This window comes from Pempheris klunzingeri, chromosome 17 (assembly GCF_042242105.1).
Source record: "Pempheris klunzingeri isolate RE-2024b chromosome 17, fPemKlu1.hap1, whole genome shotgun sequence".
NCBI lineage: Eukaryota > Metazoa > Chordata > Actinopteri > Acropomatiformes > Pempheridae > Pempheris > Pempheris klunzingeri.
Genome location: NC_092028.1, coordinates 20130792 through 20150846, shown reverse-complemented (window position 1 = coordinate 20150846; position 20055 = coordinate 20130792). Strand labels below are relative to the sequence as shown.

General features: G+C 41.7%; 2 protein-coding genes across 3 annotated transcripts in view; both read right to left on the bottom strand.

Annotated features, from left to right (window-relative positions):
- Positions 1-1428: 1428 nt before the first annotated feature.
- On the bottom strand, positions 1429-8490 carry prkcsh (PRKCSH beta subunit of glucosidase II). Its single transcript, XM_070848636.1, has 18 exons — positions 8401-8490; positions 8016-8135; positions 7778-7894; positions 7550-7645; positions 7406-7463; positions 7204-7321; positions 6646-6775; positions 6365-6449; positions 6033-6111; positions 5468-5551; positions 5221-5385; positions 5034-5127; positions 4595-4664; positions 4348-4437; positions 4167-4241; positions 3072-3171; positions 2820-2976; positions 1429-1617 (listed from the first exon to the last, which is right to left on the bottom strand). Exons 2-17 carry the CDS (start codon positions 8104-8106, stop codon positions 2833-2835), a joined length of 1596 nt encoding a protein of 531 aa, XP_070704737.1. The 5' UTR covers positions 8107-8135; positions 8401-8490; the 3' UTR covers positions 1429-1617; positions 2820-2832.
- Positions 8491-10195: 1705 nt separating this feature from the next.
- Positions 10196-20055, bottom strand: part of pde4a (phosphodiesterase 4A, cAMP-specific) — a 47163-nt gene continuing 37303 nt past the window's right edge. For both annotated transcript variants that reach the window (XM_070848634.1, XM_070848635.1), the window contains exons 7-15: positions 18718-18811; positions 18434-18597; positions 17895-17993; positions 17627-17791; positions 17352-17451; positions 16216-16370; positions 15950-16072; positions 13633-13815; positions 10196-13427 (exon numbers count right to left, since the gene is read on the bottom strand). In XM_070848634.1, coding sequence (XP_070704735.1) covers positions 12894-13427; positions 13633-13815; positions 15950-16072; positions 16216-16370; positions 17352-17451; positions 17627-17791; positions 17895-17993; positions 18434-18597; positions 18718-18811 — 1617 coding nt within the window. In that variant the 3' untranslated portion in view covers positions 10196-12893. The remainder of the gene's footprint in view (positions 13428-13632; positions 13816-15949; positions 16073-16215; positions 16371-17351; positions 17452-17626; positions 17792-17894; positions 17994-18433; positions 18598-18717; positions 18812-20055) is intronic.

Sequence of the window (20055 nt, the reverse complement as noted above, 5' to 3'; positions counted from 1 at the left end):
TAAAAGATTTTAAGTTTGCCAAAATTGTGGTTACACCATTTCGTTTCTTAAAAAGGGGGACAAATAGAAAAACAGCTTTAGAAGTACGATTTGGAAACGTTCTCCATAGTCAAAGAATGCACTGCTATATTTAACTAATTGAAGTGTATAAACATACATGCTGTGTGCTAGATGTTATGCCTTTACTGCCTGTGTTCTGTTTGTCTTGTTAAATGAAAATCTTTTAATTATTTAATCTAATCACAGTCTTGTTTTTTCAACCACTCTGTGAACCCCTGAGACGTGGGACGGCCCCCGGAGCGAGGCTTCGGCCCATATGAGGGTCCAGCAATTAGCCGGGAACAGAGGGGGCGTCCGAGGGTTTGATGCACTCACAAGATGCTTTCCTGTTTATGCTCATTTATTGGGGGGGGGGGGGAAGAAAAAACCCCCAAGATATTAAGGATTCTGGTTCTGTAAACGCATTGTTGTAATACTGAGATCATCTGTATACATTTCAATATCAAATTTGTGTAATTGGAACTGAGATGTTCTTTAGCGCCGGGGTGCATTTGGAAACCCAGCCAAGAGCTCCGGCGAAAATATACCGCAGAGCTCAGAAAAAGCTGCAGGAAGGTTTTCTTGGGAGTCTCCAGGGTAGTTAAGGGGTGAGTGGTCCTTCTGTTTCTCAACCAACTGTATTTTGTGTCTATTTATTTAGAAGAGGGGACGCAGTAAACTTAGTGATGTTTTTCTTACATTTTCCTGGAATGGTAGAACAAATCAAAAAGGTGAAAATGATCAAAACAGTTCTGCTGACACCAACATCAGTGGAAGAAATACAAAATCTCATACTTCCAAAACATGACCAAATGAACAATGTCAACATTTAACAAAGAAAAAAAAAAATAAACCTTTCAGTTTAGTCTAGGATATTTATTACTGGGATTTCAGCTGAAGACGCTTGAAGACTTTTTCATGGAATTGTTTAATTATTTGTACTTTACATGCCAGAAAAAAATAAAATAAAAGTTACAAATATCGACTGACCCAAGTTTTATTGACTGTTAATGATATTATTATTGAACACTGAGTAAACTATATGAGAGGAATGCCATTTTCACCATCATGTATTCATGCTCGTATACAAAACATTTGAGTTTCTCTTGGTGCCATTTTCCTTTTTAGATCCATAAAATGAATGCTGACTGAGCACTCTTCTTAGTAGACCCAGAGTATGAGAGAAAGAATGCACGGATGAATATATAAAGACGTTACAGGCATCACTGGTCGTCCTATGTTTAATTTCCCGGTGTGTTTTAGGAGTACTTGACTATTACTACTATAATTTAAACTGCATATCTCTGATCTGGAAGCCACCGGTAGAGATTAAAAGCTCCGTTTTGACAAAATGGCTTAATGATATTTAAAAAAAAACAGACATAAGTGTGGAATATCATAAAATTCACTTTATTTCAAAACAATGGAATGACTACATTTGACACAAATCAGTGAAACACAACGACAAGTAGCACTGGAAATGAGATGCGTAGATGACACGAGTGCCATTTATTCTTGATTGCTGTGGTGCCGCTCAACTTCATGTTGCTGCAGTGACTGTGGTCCCTCAAGAGCAACCTGCAAGAGTGAGAGCATCCACATTTATTTTAATGGCTTGTTTGCTTGAGTCACAGCTTCCTGGTTGTGAAAAGGGACTTTAGGTGTGATTAATCCCCGTAGGTTTCATTCCTGAGGACTCAGCCTTTATGACGATGATGTATCCACTTCTTTCACTAAGATGCTATGTTCATTTAGGTGCACAACACATTAGAAGAATTCAAACTCTGTTGTCCCACACCCTCTCACCTGGATGGATCTGAAGTCATCCACAGTATCATCATCATAAAGCTGAGCTTAGTTTAATATCCTGTCTACAGGATCACCATCAGTAATAGAAAACCAGAAACAGGAGAGGAGAACCAGCTAAAAGATGGACTAAAACATCAAACCCATCTGACAAGTTGCATCAGCCTTTTATAGTCCTTGTTTACTTCAAGGGAAGCTACACCTGATATCTGGTGCTGCCTATAGCCGCAGTAACAGTGACACCACCAGACAAGTAAACTATACAATACGCTGCAGTATGTGGACCCACATATGCTACATTTACTTACTGCGTTATGAAATGTTTTCCATGTAACAGAATTGTATATACAGCTTCAATGAAATCTCTACGTCTACAGCTGACTGTTCAATATTTTGCAATAACTGCAAAAGGCTGAACTGTCATGAACCTCTGAACAAATTCAGAGTTACAATGTCTGCAGTAAAAGGGTGGATGGGAAAACTGCACCAGTACGGAAAGAAAACCTCACAATGTCTCACAACTCTCACCCAAACACTGCATCATTAAACTCTGAATCTTCTCTCAACTTAACAACAACAGTGAACTCAAATGAAGTTTCCGTTACCTCGCTCTTGCTGCTGTCCCGCTCGTCTTGGGGGGCTGACTCTGCACAAGGGATTTTCTTCGCAGCAAAATGCAGGAACACTAAACCTTCACTTTGTGCAGCTCTGACTGTTGCTGACTGTTATTTTGTTTGAGCAAGCACCATTTAGAGCTGGTGATCAGCCGTTCACTGTAGGTGCAGTATATCTTTTTTTGCTAGAAAACATGAGTCTTCTGCAATCTAAGCCCCACTGGGGGGCCAATTTAAGATACTACAGGGGAAAAACCGATTGTCCTGCAGCACTGAATGTGCCCCAAACAGGACAATTATCTCGTGAATTGTCTCAATTCATTGTTTGCCAGCAAACACAGAAAAGTTAGAGTTACTCACAGCTCAAATGGATCTAGAGCTCTTCGTGGTCATGCATTGAATCCAGGCTTGGGGGCTCCTGGCAGACAGCAGGGCTGGTGAACTCCATCAGGTACTCGCAGCGGCTGGGCTCTGAGGTAGATGTCACTACTGTCTCCTTTCCACACGTTAACTTAACCTGAAAGAAGACGGAGGATGTAAGTTTTCTGTGTTTTGCCCAATGAGAAACATTAATGAGGTGAAAAACGTGATGAAGTCAGGGCTGAGACTCACCGTGGTGGATCTGTTAGGGCCTTGCCAGCACCCTGTTCCATGTTCATACTTCATCACAGAGTAGATGTTATCCTCAGGACCTGCCCATTTCCCCCACGTTCTACAGAAAGCAAATGATGAAAAGTGCAGAGTTATGACTTCCCTCTAAAAACGTCCATTAAGCCGCGTTTCTATTCCCAAGAAGCAAACACAACAAGGTTTGAGTGCAGCTGAAGTGAAGTTAGGTTGATTCAGCAGGTTATTCCCACTCTGGTGTCCAGCGGTCGTCCAGCTGGCGTCAGAATCTAAAAGGCAACGTGTGTGTGTGTGTGATGAACTACATAAAAAAAGGCACATACCAACCAGTAAACCAGTAAGTAAACAAAGAAAATAAACTTAAAACTTCCTCTTTAACAACGGAGCAAGTAACTTATTAAAATCCTGTTCCTCCCGGCTCTTGGCGACCTGCAGCTGCATGGACTCTGCACAGCTGGGACTAATGACAATGACACCATAAACGGATGCGACGCCACAGCTGGCCACACGGGGCACATATACCAGCCACGAGGTCTAACGTGATGCTTCTTACGTTAAGGAAGTTAGCTGGTCTTTTTAATATCTGGCTCCTGCACACAGGATTAGTCACGTGTGGACAAAAACAGCACAAAATAGAAACACAAACAGATAATAACTAATATGCAGAGCAATCACACCGATCCTAGCTGCCCTTCTCTGGTTATCTGTGAATTTTAGAACTGATTTTAAGATTTTACTGCTTGTTTTTTGAGCCTTGAATGTTCAGGCTCCTGCCTACCAGCCTGATCGCTGCCTGAGATCTTCCAGCAGAGCCCTACGACGTTCCACATTCGGGCCCCTCGGCTGTGGAGAGCAAAACTGGCCAAGTCAGTCTTTTAAATATCATCTTAAGACTCACTTTGATGGGCTGCTAGTATCGGCTCTACTTTTTATATTTTTCCCTATAATAATATATGAATTATTATCATCTGTTTGTTATCATTGTAAAGCACTTTGTGTCTTGTGCGATATGCATAAAGTCATTTCTATAATAGTTATTTTACTATAATTAGCAGAAGTAGTAGTATGATATTCTCTTACCCCAGATTAGTTTCTGATCCACCATACTTGGGCTTCTGGGATACTCTGTTGAACGGACAGAGCCTGTAAATGTACCTGAAAGCAAAAGATGAACTTCGACCATCAGAGGCAGGAACTTCCAACAAATTATACTCAATAAATATTAGACTTTTTTTCTTCTAAAGTCAGAGTGTGTACATACTCGCTAGTAGGCAACTCATAACACTGGCTATAGAGGTAGGCGAACTCAGCACCAGGCCCAAAGTCAAAGGATATTTCCTTCTCAAGGTTCCTGTGGACAAAAAGCAAAATGTATTTCTTGTTTTAAGTTTTACAGTCTGCAACTAACAGCATGACCAGTTCAGCTATTGAAAGTTAGAAAGCAGTTGTGGTAACAGACACTGAATTATTGACAAAGAAGCTCCTCGATATTCAGGCTTAGTACTCACTTGATCTGATCATCGACTTCCCGGAGTGCTCTTTCAGCCTCGTCAAATTCATTCCTGGCTTTCTGTGCAGCTGGAGTCAAAAAAAAAAAAAAAACCTTTTAAGTAAATTCACTCCAAACCCACACACAGACACACACACGCTCACATTCACATGAAAAAGTCTGAGCAAAGCATGTCTTCCTCTTGATGTTTTTATAAAAGACTAGCAAAGGCCCTGTAATTTAAAAGCACCAAAGCTGTTTAATAAACGGCTTTGTTCCGATAAAAAATGATCTGTGCCATCAGAGTGGGTGATGAGTTTGGAGTTAGCACATTAAAATTCAAACTAATAGGTATGCAGTCACATCTGTGCTTTTTCTTTCCTGGTGTTTTACAGCGTGACTCACTTACTCATAGCTGAGTCACCCCATTTTATACACACACACACACACACACTCACCATCAATGAGGTCCTGCGTTTCTTGGTCGTAGGGTGGCATAGTCCCCTCATCATCGTCATCCTTCTTTTCTTGAGTCTGCACCGTAGGAGGGCTCTGCATATCAAAGACAGATAAGAGCGACTCACTAAGACCGACTGAAGAGTCTTAGTGAAGCAGATGTTTGAGGGAGAAACTCACAGGGCTTACCTTATAGTCTCCATCATCTTGGTCCTCGTCTTCATCCTCTTCATCATCCTCCTCCTCTTCATCTGGGATGTCATCTTCAGGGTATTGCTCAGAGCCATTATCGGAGACTGGCTCCCTCATCTCCTCCTGTGGAGTCTCTGCTGGTGCTGCAGTGTCTGCGTTGGCCTGATGCCAACAAAGTCCCAAATTTAGAGGAGCAGAGGATTTCACATGTGGAGTTTAATCAGAGTAACACTCAGGTTCTTACCTCTGAGATGTATTTTTCTTTGATGTTAGTCCAAACAGACTCAAACGCTGCCGTGTCCACTTTGTCCACTCCTCCCAACAGTCCCTGTACAGACAAATAACAAGATTCACATTTTAACTGTGGACCTGTTAAGATGCTTAACATTTTTTTACTTGAATTATTAAACATTTAACCAGAATTAAATAATCAGATTTCTAATCAGACAATAGTGCAAAATGTTGTCATAATAAGAATCTGAATTAGTTTTATTCGTATGTGAACACACAAGAAATGTAGGCTTAGGCATAGAAAAAAACTTTAACGTAAGCATAAACATTTAGCTGCTATATTCAAGTGTAAACATAAACATACAGAAGTATATAAACTATGTAAACTATGAAAAAAGCCATAGCTCAAGAATTCATACTGGCTATGGCCAGTATCATGTTTACTGGAATGGGACGGACAGAAAATGTAATCTCTCCGACCACAGCGGTTGCCGAGCGATGACAATATTTGCATTTCATGATAACCACCCAGCAACAGACGGGGTTTTATAGCAACAATTTAAGAAGAAAACATTTACCTGAGCATCTGCTTCTGTGAATGAACCATCTGAATCTGGGTCCAGCTCAGAATGGGACAGAAGTTCAGCCACTGAGACACTGAGAAACACAAATACATCGTTCACTGAGTTACAGTAACAACTCTTTATATTGCTACCAGTAAATCACTGTAACAAACTATAAAATCAATCACTGTCAAACTAATGATCAGCCAAAGTATACATATGAAAGGTAGGAATAAGGTCTGCTTTTGGATTCCCAATATAGAAAAAGGCACAGAGCAACAAGTCTAATGAATCACTTTATTCAACACTGTTGTTAAAACACAATTCTGTTGGGTGCTGATACTCACAAGCCGTCAGTATCATCGTCCAGTTCAATAAACACCGCAGTCATTCGAGCTTTGTCCTTCTCCATGCGAATGACGGCTTTCTCATCTGAAGCAGATTTCACTTGGTTAGTTATTATTGACTCTGGTCACACACATATTTCTATAGACATACGAGTGTACGTGACACCCAGACAGGCCACTTAGTCTGGCTCAAAAAAGGCAAATAAAATAGACTGAACTAGCTGTAATGTGATGCTCTGTACAAACGGTAGATGGTGATAGACTTTCACATCCTAACTTACCTTCCCAGGCCTTCAGATGGCGCTCTTTGGCTTCTTTCTCTGGCTGCTCTGCAGTCTCCTTCACAGTTCTCAGAGCCTCCACCCTATCCTCCAGATCCTTCTTGCTGGACTGAACATCTGTAAGTTTGCCCTGTTGAGACAAATCGAAGTGATTAATGAAACAAAGCCATAACATCTACTCCAGAGAAAAGAACACCGATCGCAATCAGAGAAGAACAACAAAAGTGCACCCCCAGTTCACTCAACATCAATTTAGAAGACCTGGCTTTTTTTTTTGCTAGTCAGAAAATTAGATTCTTTTTTTTAGACAGGATAATTCAGATGGTCAACATCTACTTTCTGGATGTGAACTGAGCCCATTCTGACTGAGTGGGTAAGGTGTGCTCACACCCCTACAGTTTCACTTTTCCTGTGTGTGATAAGTAAACCATAGGCAACATAGCTAGATATACAATCTTTGCTGCACTGAAGTGGCAGTATCTCTCTATAAAACCACTTTTGACACTACAATAGTCCATTCTGATTGTTACACAAACATATATTAAAAGGTTTTCACACCTTCTTGTCCTCCAGGCCCCTCTTGGCCTCCTGGATAAGTTGCTGTTTAAGGAGAAAGCCTTCTTTAGCGATCTCTGCCATCCTCTGCAGGCTCTCCCTCTCTTTGCGCCCCAAGTCCCTGCAAAAACAAAATTCAACTTCAGACATGTGTCCATGTATATATAGACAAGATATCAGAGTTATTATCCAAAATCATTCCCACCTGCAGGTGTTCTGGCAGGCAGCACCACTGTTGTACTCATCTGTTGTGTCACAGCAGTCTGTACAGGAAACACAGACGTTAAACAAAATCCTGCCCACAATGCACACCTGAAAGGAAAGAGTCAACACAGCTTAAAAGTCTTACCGCAGATTCCATCATTGATGCGGGAGGAAGGGATGAAGGCCGGTCTGAAACCTGCATTGGTGCAGTGGAAGCTGCCATTTGGACAAGCAGCAGTCCCTGCAAACGTGCAAATGTGTTTCAAATACACAAAACAGCTACAGGATGTTGTTGTGACCTGGCAAATGGATTACTACACTGACTGAGCAGATTTATCAGTAATGCACTGTTGGCATTGCAGAATATATGTACCTGGCTCATCAGAGCCGTCCTGGCAGTCACAGTAGTCATCATTCACTCTGTCAAAGGGAATAGTGCGGGAGCCATCCAGGCATGTGAAAGGTCTGCCCTCCTCATAGAACTGCCGTTCTTTCAAGGTTGAACAAAAGAAACGAGTCAGTGCCACGACAGCTCCCAAACTACACAGACCTCATGGTGAAAATGCACAACTCTTATTACTGTAGTTATCATTAATACTACAGATGCTTACTTGATAAAGGGACACCGCGAGGACGTTGGATTTCCACCGCACAGACTCCCACAGCCAGCAGGAACAGCAGCAGGTACTGACAGGACATCATGATAGCAAGATTCAGCTGCCCGGAACTGCCTGTGAATCACACAAAATCTGCAGATTAACACAAAAAGCACACTGAAAACACAGCTGATAACGTTATAAAACACAAAGGCGATAAAACTGCGTTAAATATCCACGCTTGTTCTTACGTATTTCGACAGAATACGACTTCCTGTTAGTTAGCCGAAAGCTAGCAAAGTAAGCTAAAGCTTTAGCTAAAAGCTAACCCCCCAAAAAACTAACACGTAACTAAAAATATGGCAAGTGTGCGTATGTCGTTACAATAACAGTACAATACCTCAAGTGTGCAAGGTTGATAAAGTAGAACAAGGCGAACTATTTTCTTTTTAAAAGAAGCTAACAGCTAATCATTACCGGTCAATGACCCGCTTACTTCCGTAGTAACAAGGCGCATGCGTATATCCCCACCCCTCTCTGTCTTGTTTCGCTCTGATTGGTCGGCGCTTTATTGAGCCCCTGTGATTGGCGGAGAGCCGTGACATCAGTCTGAGGTGGAGCGCACTCTTCAGGATGCAGCCATCTCATGCTAAGGTCAGACAGGTGCAGGTAATCTTCACTGTTTCACGCTGTTAAATGTACACTATATTAAAAAAATACATGGTCTGCAAACATGATAATTAAGTCAAATGTGTCAGTCTCACTTACACATAGACTGGAGAGTGTTAACAACAGGATGTGTGCATGTGGGTGTAAACCTATAGAAGAGTAAACAGTAAGTACAGTTGTCCCCTCTACACATCAGAGCTTCGAGGGTGAGTACGTTTTCTTAGCCTCATGAAGTTCCCTGGATTAATAAACAGTTTACTTTTAAATACTATACTTTTAAGGTGCTTCTTCTTCACTTGAGTTTTTCCATTTTCTGCGCCTTTATGCTTCTACTCCAGTGCATTTCTGAGGCAAACAATGTATTTATGTAGATTAATAATTCAAAATACCATCAACAAATACATTTATGATGGAAAATTATAGACTGAGATAAAAATATAATGCATAAATAACTGTAATCGAATGACATGATAATATATATTATTCTGAATTGGGCCATTCTTGATAATGAGTACTTTAACTTGATTTTTGACTTGCATGAGTTTTACTTGTAGCAGGTTGTTTCCCGTTTGTTATTACTACATTTACCAAAGTACAATATCTGAGTACGTACTATTACTTCAAACACACACAAACAAGTAAAATGCTGACAATTAATTTGATAACAAACCACTGAACAGTGAACGAGCATAAAAGGAAGCTGTAATAAGAGCAAACATGACGATGGTATTGCATTTATTATAAAAATCTTACTTTATTTGTATTTTAACACACTTTACAGTACCGAACAGTGAAATAAAAGAAAAATATACTGATATACTATAATATTGTTTTATATATAGATGTTTGCTTATTAAATGCATTTATTCACAAAATGACACCTCAGCTCTGTTAAGAGGAAAAACTTTCATAAAAATAATATAATAAAAAATAACTTGGACACATTTTACACATTACAGCAAGATCATTTACAAATATTACAATCATTTCATGTTGTTTTTTCCCTTGAATAATCTTTCTTACTTGTGAACAAACACATGAATTAAAGCCCAGAGAATTATTCACAGAGGGAGTCAGTCTGCGACAAAGTAACCTGACAGCAACCCGATGGGAACCAGCTAGTTAGGCCACCATTAGACGGAGATTTAGGCTGTCAGGCTAGTGATTAAAGTTACTAAGAAACCGAGGTGGTGATAGTACTAGAGATGACCGAGTTAGATAAGGACACATTTATTTCCTTTGAACATGTCACATCCTATGTGACTACATCACCTTACATTTGACTTTATCAGTCAAATAAATTCAATCTCATATGGACTATCAATTAATGGACTAGTTTGTTTGATTATGCGTCTAGAAAAGGGGATAACATTGACTACTGCACAATGAAAGGTTGTGATTTGGCCCAATGGGATATAATCAACAGGTGACTGCCAATGACCAAACCACCAGCACAGACCTGCACACTACCTGAAACACACCGTCCGCCTCGAAACCTGATGAAATAAAGTGCTGGTACAAATATATTTGATTTTTAACAATAACTGTGGACTTTTTTTATTTATTTTTTTTTAAAGTGACTAGATGTTAGCACAAGTGAGCGAAAACATAATCAGAGAATGAAACGGTGGGGATGTGGCCCGCAGTGCTTCAGTGGCTCACTTAACAACCTTAAGTGGTTATTTGTCAATCATTATGACTTGGATAAATTTATAATTTACAATCCAATATTACATTATATACAGTAGTGGTAATGCTTATAGCTGTATCATCAACACATGATTCATTTTCCAGACTATCCACCAGAATGATATAAAAATAAACTGTACACAAACTGTTCAAAGAAAACACTTCCCATGGTTTTCTTTTCATCATTTAAAAAGAATGGCAGCAATCAATCAATTGAATAATTTTCTTAATAAGAAACAATTGCTACAGTATTGTGTTTGTATGGCAATTAAATACTAATGTTTTTATAGCTTATGACATAACAAGAAGCCACAAAAACAAAGCAACATCTTTAAAGTAAAAGGCCAATGCATATGGGAATCTTTTATTTAAGTAACTGCAGTAGTAATCCTGGATTCCCATTCGACAATATTAAAGCCTGTGTGGCGGCCCCGCAGCTCTGCTCCATCCTGCGACGGAGCAGGACAAACACACAGGCTCCTGTTGCACCGAGCTGTGGCGTCTTCAGATAAGCTCAGTTACTGACCTGCAGAAACTTGCTCTTACCCTCAAAAGAACCACGACCACGTTCTTTTATTAATTTGTCGTCGTTTTTTTTTTTGTTTTTTTTACCCTGTGAAAAACAAACACCTAAACAAACTGTGACCTATTTAAGCTGTGCTGATCGCAATCCTGAACACCATTCAACAAGATGTGGTGAACAATGACACATATGACGACATCTTTAGCATCCTGCGCTCTCTTTCTGTTACCCGCTCTCTTACTCGTGACCACGCAGACAAACACAAACGCCGACATCAACTCCGTCATGTCAACAAACCCACATCTGGTCAGATTCTGCTCGATCCTAACTCTCATTTCTCATTTCCTCGGCATAAGATAGTCATTTTACCATCCTGATTAAAAAAAACAACACATTCTTTATGTTGGTCCGAGCACAGCAATAACATTGGCAGCAATGTTCCTCTTCCCCCTCCGAATGCAATGCTGGATACACAGTGTATAGACACACTGATACTCACAGAAATAAGCATACAGACGTGATATAAATATACTAGGATATCTATTATATATCTTATAAATCTACATACTGGCAGGTATGTATCCTGCATCTGACATTAAGGCAAAAAAGCATCAAACATAACAAAGATGATTAGGGACTGCCAGACCACTTTTTGGCCAAGTCACGCTTCTTTCCCCCGACATTCTGCCTCCCTGATTTTCTAATTCATCTCTCTTCCTTCAAATCACTTCACCCACTGAAGTTCCTCATCCTTTGCTTTGGTGAGAGTCGTCGTGTATGAGGAGACATGAACACACAGTGCAAGTGGGTGTGAGATGGCGAGTGGAAATTTGCTCCGCTGTTGATGAAGTAATTCTGTATCCCTTCAACGTATTTAGCAACTGTTAAATAGAAAATAGGCAAAACTTATGCTTCAAAGCATCACATGGCTTATTCTCAAGAAAGTTTAAAAAAATCAGTCTAATAAGAAAAAACCATAAGCTGGAAAGAGTCCACTGGCGGTTGTGGTGGTGGTAGTGATTGCTCTGCATCTAGAGTTCTGAGTTATTATATTACCAGAAGAGCAACAAAGGAAGACTTACAGCTTAAAACATATCACCACAGAAACTGTACGTGTGAGATACACACCACAATACCATGAACAGTAAATCTTTAACAAGAGACAATCAAAAATGATAACAAAATCAGACACTCCTGTCCCACAATGCATTGCTTCACGACAGCTCCATTCAGGAAGCTGGTGTTTCAGAAAGGCACAGAGCCATCTTGCACCAGTAGCACTCTCCTCGTAAAGGGAAAAGGGTAACGGGACCTGGTGGCCCCTTCGTCGCAGCATCTTCCTTATCCTTCGACGTCTTCCTCTCTCCTCCTCCAACTCTGTGGATTTTCTTATTTTTCTTTCCGACAGAAATGGAAAAAAAGTCACTCTGATGTGTAGCTTTTCTGAGGAGAACAGTTTCTGTTGAGGTTCTAACGAACATGAATTACTAATACTGACTGAACACTAGTTAATACTCCATTAAGAGATGGCTTTTTCCAAAGAGATTCCTCACTTTGTCCTCATGTAAATGCACACATACAAACAAACATACCATCAAGTGTGTGTGTGTGTGTGTGTGTGTGTGTGGGGTTCCAATTATACTGCATCACTGATGCATGAGCGTACACACGTTGCATCGGTGTATTCAACATGACTTACTCCTACTGCGTGTTTGTGTGTGTGCATTTCAGTCCCAGAGTGCTACGCTGTCTTCAGTCGCCCTTCGTTAATGCTCTCCTAAATCCCTTAGTCTAAAGTTCATTGTGAAATCAGTCAAAGGACTTGTCACCACTCCAAATCTACAGTTGCTGTGTAATTACCTTCTCTGTAAGCGATTTTAATTTATTCCCTTTTTGAAAAATATATTTAAAGGTCTGTATTGTCATTGCAGTCTTATTTGTTCTTAGTTTGGCCATTGAAAGGATGAACAAGATAATGTGTGCAAGTGAGGAGGGAAATACACAAGCAGAACTCATGTATCCTCAGCTTGTGAAGAAGAATCCTCCTCTTCCTCTACAGGACTTGTGTCAGAAAGTCTCTCCTTTTGAGATCTCACCTCCAACTGAGCTTTCAGCTCCTCCTCCTGCTCCTCCTCCACCTCCTCCTCCTCCATCGCCACCTCGTCTTCCTCTTCTATTATGTCCTCATTTTCCTCCTCTGCCATTGTGTCTTCTTCTTCCTCTTTTTTACCCTCCTCCTCCTCTTCCTCCTCCTCCTCCCCCTGGCTGCAGTCCTGTGCCACGTGGTTTGGCGTAGGCTTGTCGCCATCGTCTCCCTGTTCTCTCTGAGAGCTGTCTTCCAGCGTGAGTTCAAACTGAAACTTGTCCATGCAGGCGTTTAGATCCTTATCCTGGCACACAGGAGGTGGCGAGGGGCTTTGTGGGATAGTGCTCTGGTACCAGTCCCTGTTGTCCTCCAGAGTGTCCAAGATGTCCTGGGCATCAGGGTGTACGAGGTCCCCCCATGTCTCCCACAGCGGGTGGACAATGTAGTCAATAAAGCCCACCTGCAACCAGAAAAAAGATAATGACTGACATCATATAAACTAGCACAGTGGTGTCTTTTCACTCCCTACAAATCAGCATTAAAAATGTATGAGGGCGACTGCTGTGATCAGAGATGACAGATCGCTCCCAGCGCTGCAGTTATCACCGCTCCTACAGTACTAACAGTCACCCAGTTGTGTACAGAATCCATACACGGTCAGTTACCTGGCTCTTTTCCACAGATGCAGTGTGTTTATCGCACATGGGGCTGATCTCCATCCCCCGCTCTCTCTCCTTGTCGCCCTGCCTGAAGAACTCCTCCATGATTCTCTCCGTCCACTGTCGATACACAGCCAGGGGTTTCGTAGGATTGCTCAGGTCAGCACAGTGCACCATGTTCCTCAACACCTGCGCAGACACACACTCACATGTCACTCACTAATAATAATGCAGAGTTATTAACACTAAGTTCAGATGCACGTGGGAATCATTTGCCTTTAATCTTTCTGTCCCTCTGGTCATCTGACGATTTGTGCTTCAAACAGGAGGTGGTGGAAACCCAGCGTTTTGTTTACCTTTTTCACTTTTACTTAATTCTTCCTTCTTCTCTCTTCCATTATTTGCTAGTACAGCTCCAAGTCTCCAATCTTTTCCCAACACCTGCTCTCGTTTTTCTATCTCACAACCTATTTTGGCAAGAACGTACATCATTCTTAAAGCTCAACAGGCATCTTCTACCACTCATTACTGTTTTGAATCCGGCTTAACTTCTTTCTCTCCTCAGCCTCCGAGGTATCAAGGTCATTTGTTTGTTATTTACCCAAGAGGTCTGCACAACAGCATGGAAGTTGTAGTCTCTGCATGCCACACACACACACAGAACATGTATGCCTGTGCAAGAATAACATAAAATGAAAGGTATAAACCACCCCCACCCCCACTCTGTCTTTTAATGTCAATCACCAGTCCTTTAGTGACATTGTCATACAAGCACTTGTCAGGTCCCAGTCAGTCAGGATTCAAACTGGCATACTGAACCAACACTGCTCTCCTCTCTGTTTCACCTCTGTTTACACAACAATGACGACCACCTCCTCTCTGAGAAAGCTCTTCCATGCTTCTCCTCACTTCTTTCCGTGGTCCCCTTAATGAAAATTCAGATTCTTGCTTTTGTGGGTCACACTTAACTGTACCTCTGATTCAAATCTTTGACACTTGTCAAATACATTTCTGCACACACGGCTGACATCTCCAGTCCATCAAACTCAATTTAGATAAGGCTGAGCCGCTCTTACTTTCTGCAAAATCTTGTCCAACACAAGAGCTCTACTAACACCCACTTCACTTACTTAACCCATCAAATGCCTCAGCATAGTCTTCAATAACCAGATTCTGCAGCACTTTGATGCAGGATTATAAATCAGCCTTCACCTGCGGTGGTGTTTGCTAGATCTGCTAACCTCTGCTTTAACTCTAACCAAAGCGGTGTCGACATCCTGCTTAGCCTTCCTCTTAAAACCGACTCCTGTCTGCTTTTTTAGCACTCTGAATTAATCGAATACGGCACATATGAATGCATCGAACCACAGACAGAGGAAAACAAAACAAAAGAAGGAAACAAACACAATAGACGAACAGAAATATCAGAGTGATGATAAATAGTTATAAAGGTAATAATCATAGCACAGACATATAGTCACACAGAGCCCATAGTGACGCAGGTATGGGACAGTTTAAAGCTGGAGAGTAGAAGTGTGTTTTAATGTGCGTCTTGAAGATGTCAGTGGTCGGTGAGAATCAGATATACACATAACTTGAGGGCAGCGATAGAGAAGACCCTGTCCCTGACTCTCTCCACTTCAGAAGTACAGAGAACTGGTCTGAGTTTAGAGGTGATGAAGCTGCATGAAGCTTAATTTTACTAACCGATTGATTTGTTTATCAGACATAAATGCTGAAAATGACTCCAAGATTCCCTGTGTGTGGATTAATAACAGAGCTAGGCAATGGGCTAGGGTGAGGAGAGAAGATATTAGTCAAATGCTGTGGTCCATATAAAATAACTTCAGTTTTATTGTCATTGAGCAAGAGAAAGTTTGCAGTCATCCACGATTTGATAGTTATTGAGGTCAGTTTGTTCGCTGTAGTTTTTAGGCTCTAGGGAGGAGGTAGATCTACCTGCTACCTGCATAACAGTGAAAAGAGTGGCAGTGTTTTTGAATAATGTGGCCTAGCAAAGGCAAGTAGATGGGGAAGAGGAGTGGACCAAGTATGGACCCTTGGGGGACACCAAAGGACATGGAGGTTGGGGAAGATGATGAGTTGCTATTAAACCCCCCTTTTACACTGCCTTTTCAAGGAAGGAGCCAAAATTTACCCTCTTTGTTGGTTTAAAAGTTACTTTGACAGAATTGGCGTGTATATATGATATTTCATGATCTCTGTGTAAAAAGGGCATGAAACAGACTCAGAGTCAAAACTGCTAAATGGCTAAATAATCAAATGAGGTTAGTTGTAAATAAACTGGAAGGTGACATCTCACCTGTATCCGATCAGTGTAATGGTCAAGCAGCAGTACTCCAGAACTTGTCACTTTCTTAGTTTCCACCATAGTCTTGAGGTCTGCCAGCAAACTCATGTGTTTCGACATATCTGTCGCCAAAACCTGTGAAGAAAATTGGTATAAATGCATTTGTGAAAGAAAAAGAAAGATGGAGAATGGAGAGTTTTTAGGAGATGAGGGAGAGCTAAGGAGCAGATGAGGAGACTTGAAGAAGGTGGATTAGCAAGTGTGTTGGCGAAACTCACCATATCAATAACAAGTTTCCTCAGGCTCTGTCGCTGCCTCTTGCTAAGGTTCTGGAAGATGTCACAGTTGTCCTCGTGAAGCAGCTTGAAGCCCACAGCTAGGTGATGGTTCTCCAACACAGACTCATCATTATACATCAGGGCTAGCTCTGAGTCTGAGGGAAGCACCACGCAACACGTATGAGTCAAAAACACATACAGTAATCACATCAACATGCATGAATCAGACGGTGGTGTGCACTGTTTCAAAATGTACAGCCACTTTAATTTCAAATACACAGATCACTACATATAGCTAATCTCTTAATGTTCTGTGCAGTATTGTCTCCTAAAATGTATTTTCCAGTGCTTTGCAGCATTATAATGAGATATAATATGATTAAGAGGTTGGGAACTGAAACATGTAACTTATTAATATTTATTATCAAGTTGAATATTTTGTTTTTGTTTCAAAACAGCATTAAAGACAAACCTTTACTGGGTAGAGCAAACTGAAATTCCAGGTATTATCAAAATAGCTGACCCAGAAAAGTGGCCCTAATCTATTTCCCACTCAGTGGATCTCAGCTACCTGCATTATGCTCATTCTGCTATCAGAGTTAACAAAAGAAGAGTCCTGTCATTATTACAGCTTTCCTTCCTTCCCTACTTACTAGTCTTCACATACAGCACCTATCAGGTGTGTTAAATCCTGAACCATTTGGCTTTTTTTCTGTATAATTCCTGTGTTTGTGTGTGTCCTAAAGGATAACTCAGGTATTTTTAAAATCTGGGTTTTATTTTTGAATATTTTGGGTTTGAAATTATTGACTGATGCGATTGTTGTTCTAAGTGTCTGACAACATTATGGAAATGATCTCTGCAGAGACAGACCTGTTTAATAAAGAAAAACAGCCGCTGTATCGCACTATTCAAACCTACCAGACTCCATTGACAAAAAAAACCTCCTTTGTTACACAAAAAATGTGTTGCATCAGAACAAACCCTTTAAAACACATTAACACAAACAAAGCTGCCGTTTTTCTAACTACCACTTACTTAGAACCCATAACATGTCAAATAGGGCCCAGGTTTAAAAATATTCTATAATCCAATAAATATCCTTTAAATCATCCTTTAATGTCATTTTGACTTACTGGTGTTTATGAGGAATTGGTTGGACACTCCTGGATGGTCCACATCGTGGATGGCAGCAGCAAATAAAGCCGCTAGTATCTCTAGATCAGTGAACACAGCCTGTCAGACAGAAACGAAAGAGAAAATTGGAAAGAATCAGTTAAACTGCAGTTACAGTTCGACTTTGACCAATTGATTCCTTGTAGAGCAGGTATTGTGTGAAAGTCTGTGCATGGGAAGCGAGATGTGTGTGATGCTCTGTCTCTCTTATTGGCAGACGAGTGGAGGTATTTACATCTAGAGCCGGCGTGGAGAGCAGTACATGAGTAGACTGAGTGACATCTGCAGCGTGGAGGCTGTTGTGGTAGGCCACATTGGCATGGTAGTGGTCCTCCAGGGTCATCACATAGGTGACAAATGTATCCACAGGGATCCGAAAGGTCTTCAGTAGATCTCTCTCCTGCAGCAGAGACAGTCCACATGTGTCACTGTCATGAATCAGTCGTGCTCCATGATACACGACATAATCCACTGCTAGTTAAAGCTCAGTGTCTGTCTCTCACCTGGAAGATGGCAAACATTATGCAGCTGAGGGGTCGGTTATTAGAGAACTCTGCCACGCGAAAGATATTAAGGCCCCACATGTTCAAGTCGTTCAGCTCCTGCAGTCAAAACAGACAAAAGTGAATGATGCTACAGTTGTGTGTTCTTTGGATTAGAGTTAGGTTGGTTGAAATGTTTCACGGCTACAGGACGTTGTGACATATTGTGTTTCTTGCCAATGGAGAAATTGGTTTCTCCTCTATTGCAAAACATGAGATAGAAAAACAGCACTTCTTCTGCCTCTGATGGGCCGATACCAAAAAGCAGGTGGAGTTTTAGGTTGTGGAAAGGTTTTCTGCTTTAATAGTTTGGGGCTATAACTCTATTATATTACCATGGAGAGGCTTTTGGGTTCTTGGTCACCTACTGTTTTGGGTTTACGTGCATGTCTATGTTTCTGGTGGCTTTCCATCCGTGTAGTTTTGATCATTTTGCAGCAAGGCAGCATAAAAACATGAACACAGTAAAAACACAGTGAGGCGGGTGAAGATGTGTTTACCCTGGCTAACGCGTCCTCGTGTTCAGTCTTCACGCCGAAGCGAGGCATGGTGGAGTTGGAAAGGCTGGAACTGTGCGTGAGCTTCTTCACACCGCTGATGTGACACATAGGCTTCTCCCGCTCCCTCAAAGTCGGGGATGGGATCTCCACCTCGTTCTGCTTATCTAGGGGTGGGGAGGCAAGAGTCGGAGGTCAGCCAGCATGAAGACTTATGGGTTGTGGTTGAGTCGGATAAGAGACTTGCTGTGGTGGTTGGTCACAGATATCTGGTGGGATTGCTTTACCTAGAAAGGTAGTGGAGATGTATTCTGACACCTGGTTCCCTGAGCGACTCATCTCTGACAAATGGGACAGCTCCCTGTTCAACATCCTCTTGAACTGAGGGACAGATAGAAAAAAGGAGGTGAGTGATGTGAATAGCAGAAGCATAAAGGGTTCCTGACATATCCCACAATGTAGAGACATGCAGATTAAACCTTCAAATTGACGAACATTATGCTTCTGATTCCATTTGTACTGATACATAACAATAAAACATTCATGTGAGTCAAATATGAGAAAATAAATTATCACCCTCAGTCTGGCTTCATTCACTAAACGGTGAGAAAATCAATTATGAATCATGCCTCCTCTTTTTAGAACATACTGTTCAATACTCCAGTCCCGTGTTTTTCGCCATACATTTCCATGCTGCAGTAATGTGGCATGTTTATACGCATTTCTCTCCATACATCTACAGTGGCAATCATGAACAACTAGTCCGCAGGTCCTTGCAGTACAGGCACAAATGTGATTAAGTGAATGCATTATCCCTGCAGACAGAAAACTGCTCCTAAATGGCCTCTCGGCTTTTATGTAATTCTTCTTTTTTTTTTTTTTACATCTGTAGTTAAAGGTGGTGTTTAGACGCTCGACGGCTCACTGTCGCACGAGTCATGTGAAGGTACAATGCGATTCGGACAAGACCCCTCTGTCTGTGTCCTACTGACTGATCTTTCACACATAACAATCTCCATGGCAACCGGAGCGGTTGCCGTGGCAACTGCCTCCTCACAGTCAGTCCTTCAGCTTGATGTGAGAGCGGTGGCTGCTTGGGCGACAATCTGAGGGAGTAGGCAGGTGTCTCTGACCTTTACCAAGGTCAACCCTCCCCTCCTCTGCCGTCTCCCTCTCTACGTCTCTCTGTTCCTTACATCTGCTCCTCCCTCCCTCTCCAGGTAAACAACACGCGCCGCTACAGCCCTCAAGCCCCAAAATCCTCCTTTGTCACAGGCTCCACTGTGCCTTCCTGCCATTACACACACTTCATGCAACCCCCCCATCCCTCCACCCCCATTTTTCACTCTTTTCCTCTCTTTTCCTCCTCCTGGCGCCCGTCACATGATAGGCCAAGCAAATAGGTACTCTGACAGCAAATCGTGGAAGCAGTCAGGCAGAATCAGTCATCAGGAGCCAGGAAAGCAAGTCAAGCCCAGTGGCACACTTAGGCGGCAGGCTCAGCCCAAACCTCCTCCTCTCTCTCTCTCTCTCTCTCTCTCTCTTTCTCTCTCTCTCTCTCTCTTGCGTTCTCTCGTTCTTTCCTTCCCTAATGCTGTAACGCTGAGTCATAGCTGCCAACCAAC